Source organism: Penaeus japonicus, unplaced genomic scaffold, assembly GCF_977035675.1.
Source record: "Penaeus japonicus unplaced genomic scaffold, GWHDUDI00000001_assembly GWHDUDI00000017, whole genome shotgun sequence".
NCBI classification, from domain to species: Eukaryota; Metazoa; Arthropoda; class Malacostraca; order Decapoda; family Penaeidae; genus Penaeus; species Penaeus japonicus.
The window spans coordinates 21,240,274-21,247,773 of record NW_028234419.1 but is presented as its reverse complement, the minus strand read 5'-3'; the positions used below and the strand labels follow the sequence as shown (position 1 = coordinate 21,247,773).

Sequence of the window (7,500 nt, the reverse complement as noted above, 5' to 3'; positions counted from 1 at the left end):
CAGCATGGGCATGTAAGCTATACTAGATTAATAATAGTTTTGTGTTACTGAATTATCATCTGACAGGAACCAAGAAATATGATGAATGATTGAAATGATTCAGTAGGTATGACACAAAACTGGGAAAACACAGGACATAGATTATGCCAGGCAGCAAAGAAAAGTACCAACTTGGCCTTGATAGTTGCATTAAAATTGCCACCCTCTTAAATTTGATGAATAAAGGTAGCTATACTGCAGACTAGACCATGCAGAATTCAAGTCAAGGTGACCATTTGATATTACATAGCATATCTCGCTTGTAATACAAGGGCTTTGCTTATCTTGGCAAATTGTTTGGTTTCGAGTCCTGATTTGTCCGAAAGACCTTCACTTTAAGTAAAAATCTAAGTTTTCATGTAGATTAGTATTTAAAAGATGCCAGATACCTTGATTTTTTTTTTTTCTTTCTTTTTTTTTTCTTTCTTTTTTTTATCTCATTTGGTTGTTAGTTCGGCTCTTCAGTATGTTGGTAACAAGACCAGAAGTAGCACATCAAAAATTTTCATAACAATAGGATAATCAAAATCAGACCTTCAGATATTGTTACTTATTTGTTTTACAATTTCTGGTACTTGTGCTGTTAGTTGTTATTGCTGTATCATGTATTTTTTGAATGCTGAAAGACACAGGTATCTTTTTTTTATTTTGTAGTAAACAGAGTTGTGGTTATTGGTTTTATATAGCCATGTATGTGTTGTATAGAATGATAGATACACATATGTGTATGTGTATGTATATATGCATACCTGTATACTTATGTAGGCATATGTATGAACTTGCTTTTATTTATTTGAAGCTATATGATAAAATTAGACATACTGCTGTAAGATATAGAAATAGCATCTCCATTATTTAATTTTTTATTTGAAACATAATGCTTTTGAATCCAATGCTGAAATTTCACCATCAAGCTTACATTAGTTCCTTATTTTATGATAAATCACCTGGGAGGTCTACAAGCTCTCTTTTGCCAATATAAAAGGGATGAAGGTTTGTTAGCCTTTCCCAGTGGCAAGGAGATCACAGTGTTGAGTCACTGTAGGCCTACCAGGACTTTCTACAGATTATATATAATAGTCGGTATTGTTTTTGAAATTTAACGGTCATTAGCTATCATAGTTTTTCTCTATCATTGCACTGTCATCCCTTCAAGATTTACCTAAACTTTTACTTTCCTTGTACTTTTTTTTTCTTTCTTTCTTTTTTTCTTTCTTTCTTTCGGATGAGTTTCAAGTTTCTGCCATAGCTTTTGAGGATGGGACTTATGTCAGCAAAGCTTGCATGTTTGTGTGTTATTCTCTCTTTTTCTTTCTCATTTACCTCTCCTTCCTTTCTACTTTTTCCCTCTATCTCTGTCTTTATTGATTTTGCCTTCTGTAATTCTGTGATTCCTTTTTCACTTTTTCACCTCTCAGTGGTATCTATCTTTCACTCTCTTTCTTTCTGTCTGTCTCTCTTTCTTTCTCTCTCTTTCTCTTTCTTTCTCTCTCTCTCTCTTTCTTTCTGTCTCTCTCTCTTTCTTTCTCTCCCTTTCTCTCTCTCTCTCTCTCTCTCTCTCTCTCTCTCTCTCTCTCTCTCTCTCTCTCTCTCTCTTTTTCTCTCTCTCTCTCTTTCTCTCTCTTTTTCTTGCTCTATTTTTTCTCTCTTTCTCTCTCTCTTTCTCTCTCTTTTTCTCTCACTACTTTTTCTCTCTTTCTCTCTCTCTCTCCCTCCATCCCTCCATCCATCAATCAATCCATCCCTCTCTCTTCTCTTTCTCTTTCTACCCCCTTATTTCTCTCTCTCTCCTTCCCTCCCTCCCTACTTGCTTTCTTCCTTCTCACCATGTTCCCCCCCCCCATCTTTTTTCTTTCCTTTCTGACCCCATATCCCTCACTCTCCATCTTTCCATTTTACCTTTTCCCCTCTATGCTTCACTCTCTCCCTGTTTCTTCTTCGCCTCCAATCCGCTCCTCAACCATAATCCTTCATACTTAATCTCTATCTTACCTACTCCTATCTACTCTTATGCTCTCTCTCTCTCTCTCTCTCTCTCTCTCTCTCTCTCTCTCTCTCTCTCTCTCTCTCTCTCTCTCTCTCTCTCTCTCTCTCTCTCTTCTCTCTTCTCTCTCTCTCTTCTCTCTCTCTCTCTTCTCTCTCTCTCTCTCTCTCTCTCTCTCTCTCTCTCTCTCTCTCTCTCTCTCTCTCTCTCTCTCTCTCTCTCTCTCTCTCTCTCTCTCTCTCTCTCTCTCTCTCTTTCTCTCTCTCTGTCTTCCAACTCTCCTTTCTCAACTCTCCCTTCCCTCTTTTATTATATTTCTTATATATGTATTGCTCCCAGTTGCCAGTGTATTAATAGTTCCAGTATATTAATGCAAAATTGCATGTGATATGAAGGGAAGATTACGTCATTTTTCATGTATGCATTATGCAGAATTTATAATATGCGTTATAGCATTAAGGAACAGTGATATTCAGGTTTGGAAATTTATTCAAGTAGCTTCAGCGTTATAAATAATATTTATTTATAAATTTGAACCATGTTTTTAGTCCAACTTGACTTCATATGTGTTTTTGAATTTACAGAGAAATATGCACTGTACATAAAAAATATCAGTAATTTAACTTTGTGATTTTCTTGACAGCTGAACACATGGAGTGGGAGCATAGAGATTGGAGTCACCGTGTGCAACCCCGATGTTATCGATATTCCCATCACAGCAACAGACCTCAGAGGAGGAACATGGGTGAGTGCAGGTTTTGGTTTATGGTGCAGAAATTTGGTAAGGTGGTTTATTTATTTTGATATATGAATATGAATTTGTACTGTCATCTGTCACATAACATGTTTTTTATAGCATGTTTTTTTATTTAATCAACACAATAACAATACAATAGCATTCACCTATTTATATATCCTTCTATACATATAGAAATATATATATATATTTTTTTTTTTATTGTTTACAGAATTTCATTCAGAATTATTCCATTAATCTAGAACAGAATACTTTTGATTGAAATCCTATAAGCACATCCATTATAGTGCTAGAACTACATTTTTCGTTGTCCTTAACAGATAATGCTTGGCCAAGGAGTGTTGCGGGATGGCCGATCCCTACATGAGGCTTATGGCTGTGATTTGGATAAGCTGGTGGAAGGTGACAGAGTGGGGGTAATGCGAACATCACAGGTAACTAATACATTATGGACAGTTGGTCTAGTACAGCTCTTGGCTTCCCTTTTTATTTTGTCATATGCATATCATCTGTTTTTCATAGTAAAGTCTGTATAATTTTGTTTTCTTATGTTTTTTGTTTTTCATAGTAAAGTCTTTGTAATTTTGTTTCCATGTGTTTCTTGCTTTTCATAGTAAAGTCTGTGTAATTTTTGTGTTTCTTGGTTTTCATAGTAAAGTGTTTAATTTTTGTTTTCTTGTGTTTCTTGTTTTTCATAGTAAAGTCTGTGTAGCTTTGTTTTCTTATGTTTCCATATATTTTTGCTTGTATTTTTAATCCATTGAGGATGGGGACCAGAGCAAGCTAACTTAACATCAAGACAGGATATCTCTGGCTCTGTGTGAACTGGATGGAAATTACAGAGATGGGGAAAATGTTTTCCCCATGCTCCCGGGGGCACAGACTTTTCCTAACAGAATTTTCCCTAAAACTATCACACTACAAGCATTTAGCCCATCTGTGACGGGCATTTTGTCAGGTTGGATTACAGCTTTATTCCACTTGTTGAAATTATAAGCAATTTATTCCTTATTATGATGCCTTATTATACCAAATGCTATATAGTATCACTTTGCTAATATATCATCTATAGACTCATTTCATACCATAAATCTAGAAAACAATTAAAAACACATCATAAGAAGCCATTGCCAATGGGACTGTTTTGTCTCCAAACACTGGGGTATTTCAAATGCGTCTGCAATGGGTTGATACATCCTCTGTATCCTTTGTTGTGCATTTGATATGGATTCATTATGGCTCAAGTAGGATCCATGAATACATATTGACTTCTGTTGAACATTGATGTCTTTTTAGATTAGATTAAATGTTTAATTTTTGTTCTTTAGTGTTAATGCAATTATGGTTGTTCACCTTTTTTGTAATAGGATAATTGAAGTTCATTTTCTAAACGGAATAATGTTTATTCACTTTTTCTATTTTTCTTTGTTAATAATATTTCTGCTCAGGTTTTGATCACTTTTGACTAGATACAGTAGTAAGAGATGTGTCAAATGATTCTGTCTCTGTCTAATATTTGCATTCTCCATTTCATTCAGGGAGACCTCAAATTCTTTGTGAATGGCGAGTGTCAGGGAGTGGCTGCAGTCAATTTGCCACAGATATTGTATGCAGTGGTTGACATGTATGGGAAGTGTGCTCAAGTTACCCTCACTGCCCCCTCAACTCCGGATTCAAGTAAGTCTATATGGTTGTGGTAAACCATGCCTGATAAGAGTGATCTTTAGCATGACATTTGCATATTGTTGACTTTATACATGGGACTGGAAAGGGGTTGTTGAAGAGTCTTTATCTTTTCTTTAAAGATTTCAGTCCTGTTGTATAATTGAAGTTATAGAATGAAATATTTGATAATGATAATTAGGTAACTAGGAACATGAAAACAGATACCTTTCTGTTTTAGCTTATTGTGCATGGTAGGAAAAGCATAGAGAAAAAATACAATGGCTTTATTTTTCTCTTTGACTCTACCACTATGAATTTGATGATTACACACAAGCTACAAACCAGCTCATAATTTCTGAGGAATACCTCCTGCTATATGAATGAGAATGATGGGAGGAGCTCAATTAGGCAATAAGTAGATACCTCTCTTAGAAATTCTGTTAATTTTATTACATCATTTATTACTACTTACAGCTGCATGTGATTGGAACTCAGGGTCTTGGGGAGAGGGTAAGAATAAACAAATGGAATCCTCCCTTTTAGCAAAACTGCTGATCATACTTGTATCCAATCAGCTGACATACATTTTTGAGGTCAACATTACGTGAAGCTTTAGTAGTTGCTGCTTAGCTTGTTCTGTGTACGGATTACTAATGATAATCGCAGTTGCTGTGATTGACAGCTGTGATTCCGTAATTATTGTTCTTTTTCATATTTTCTGTTATCGTTGTGTATATCACTTAAACGATTCATATTTGACAGTTGAATTCCTTGACTGATATTTTTTTTTGATACTCCCTTATCATCAATTTTATATCTCACTTGAACCAGATGTAACGGAGAACGAGACACAAATGTTATTTTGTTCTTAATTTTGATCTGCATTAAATTCCTTTTAAAACGGCACTCTTATCTAGCTGTATGTAAATGTATCCGTTGATTGTTTTCTTTTACTGGTTATTTGTATCTGTACAAATTTTTGGTGTAACTTAGGGTAATATGTGTATTCTAGATAATATTATCATACATTTATATAAAGAAGGTGGAAGCTATGAGTAAAGCTTTTAGGTTTTACTTTATGAATGTTTATGCAGTGAAATCCAAATTGTTTTGAAACAGGTTTAACGTCCTAAAAATAGTCTTGTCATTCCAAAGCTAAGTTGCCCTTTTCAACACTTCTATTATTGCAGAGTCTTATCTATATTAGGAAAGTATGATTGTATTCTCATGGTAATATAAGATCACAAATAGATTAGAAATGCTACAGAGTTTGATTTGACTGGACTGCCAGAAGTTATCTGAGACACATGAAGTCTGGGTCGTCATATTAGAGAAAGAGAGAGAGAGTGAGAGAGAGTGAGTTAGTTTGTGCCTGTCTGTGTCTGTGTGGATTATCTCAGATTTTTATTTTTTTATTGATAATGATACTTTTCATTGCATTATTATATTAATTGATTTACAATTAGGTGTATATTTTTTAGAACTAGGAATTGTTGCTAAATATTTGGGAAGTATGAGCAAATGCTTTAGATATGAGTGTGTTTATATATATATATATATATATAATATATATATATATATATATATATATATATATATATATATATATATATATATATATATATATATATATACATATAATATATATATATATATATATATATATATATATATATAATATATATATAATATATATATATAATATATATATATATATATATATATACATACACACATATATACATATATACATATACATACTATATTACATATGTATATATGTACATATGTAATATATATATATATATATATATATATATATATATATATATATATATATATATATATATATATATTCCTATTTATGTTTAAAGATGAAAGTCTCTTTATAAATTATTATTTATATTATTATTGTGAACTTGTATTTTCCAGATACATTAGATGAGGATTCCATAAGTGAACTCTCATCTATGCGTGACTCCAATATATTGGACTCTCAGCCTGAAACTATTACGACAGCCGCCTCCATTGTAAATAACCAAAGCACTACCAGCAACAACACCGCAGTTGTAAATCTAGCCTCCTCCATAAATGTTGGCACCTGCAGTGCACTTAGTAATCATGTTGCAAATATTAGTATTGCCAATAGTTTGATGTCCAACAGTGATAGTAATGTCTTACATGATGAGAGAGATGGGAGAGAAAGTAGTTGTGATGTCAGTGAGTCTAATAACCCATCCCCGCGGCCCTCGGAAACTGCGCTGGTGCCATCAACGGTCCCAGCCACCAGTTGTGGGGCTACACAGACTAGTGGGGGAAGCAAAAATGCGGGGAACAGTGCCACCCAGTCAGGCTATACGTGTGGCGGCGCAGTGGGTGGCGCTGGTAGCAATAACTGCGACGGGGGGAATAATAACGGGGGCGGTAATAACAACGGGAGTAACAATGGCAATGCAAACAGTGTGGGGAACCAAGTTGGTAATAATAATCCAGGACCTGGGGATAACAGTGTGAATTACGACTCGACCAATGATCGGCTGAGGTTCCATGATAAGTGCGGAACCCTTGTTAAGTTGTCCAATAGTGGGAGAACAGCAGAGAGAAGACGACCACTAGATGAATTCAACAATGGAGTCGTAATGAGCTGTAGGGCGCTGAGAGAAAATGAATTATTTGAGGTGAGTATGGTGTATTCCAGTCCATGTATTCTGTATGATTATTGCTTATTTATTGGTGTTTGTGTATTTTGTTCTTGTATATAGTCATTTATGTTGAGGCTATGCTACATATGATTTGGCATATTTTTTTGTAAAAAAAAAAAAAAAAGTTAAAGTTCCCATAACTTGGTAAAAATGATTATGGTAGGTAATTTATTTTCTTTGTCTTCTTCTTCTATGTTCTTCTTCCTCTTCTTTTTTACCAGTCAAAATAAAATTCTAAATTTTTATTTTTTGTGAGTATTATTGGTTTCTTTAATGCAAAATATTTGCAAATTAAGGAGATATTACTAATATTTCATGTAACATACACAGACTTTGCTTCAAAATCAATATTA

The 7,500-nt window shown here is 34.1% G+C and overlaps 1 protein-coding gene across 4 annotated transcripts in view; it reads left to right on the top strand.

Moving 5' to 3' along the window:
• The window catches only part of LOC122257330 (neuralized E3 ubiquitin protein ligase 4), a 42,894-nt gene that overhangs the window by 826 nt on the left and 34,568 nt on the right, over window positions 1-7,500 (top strand). For 2 of the 4 annotated variants that reach the window (XM_086546115.1, XM_086546114.1), the window contains exons 2-6: window positions 2,667-2,768; window positions 3,101-3,214; window positions 4,319-4,457; window positions 4,920-4,955; window positions 6,378-7,123. In XM_086546115.1, the coding sequence (XP_086402241.1) occupies window positions 2,667-2,768; window positions 3,101-3,214; window positions 4,319-4,457; window positions 4,920-4,955; window positions 6,378-7,123 (1,137 nt within the window). The remainder of the gene's footprint in view (window positions 1-2,666; window positions 2,769-3,100; window positions 3,215-4,318; window positions 4,458-4,919; window positions 4,956-6,377; window positions 7,124-7,500) is intronic. The other 2 variants (XM_086546116.1, XM_043022561.2) reach the window with 1 other exon arrangement.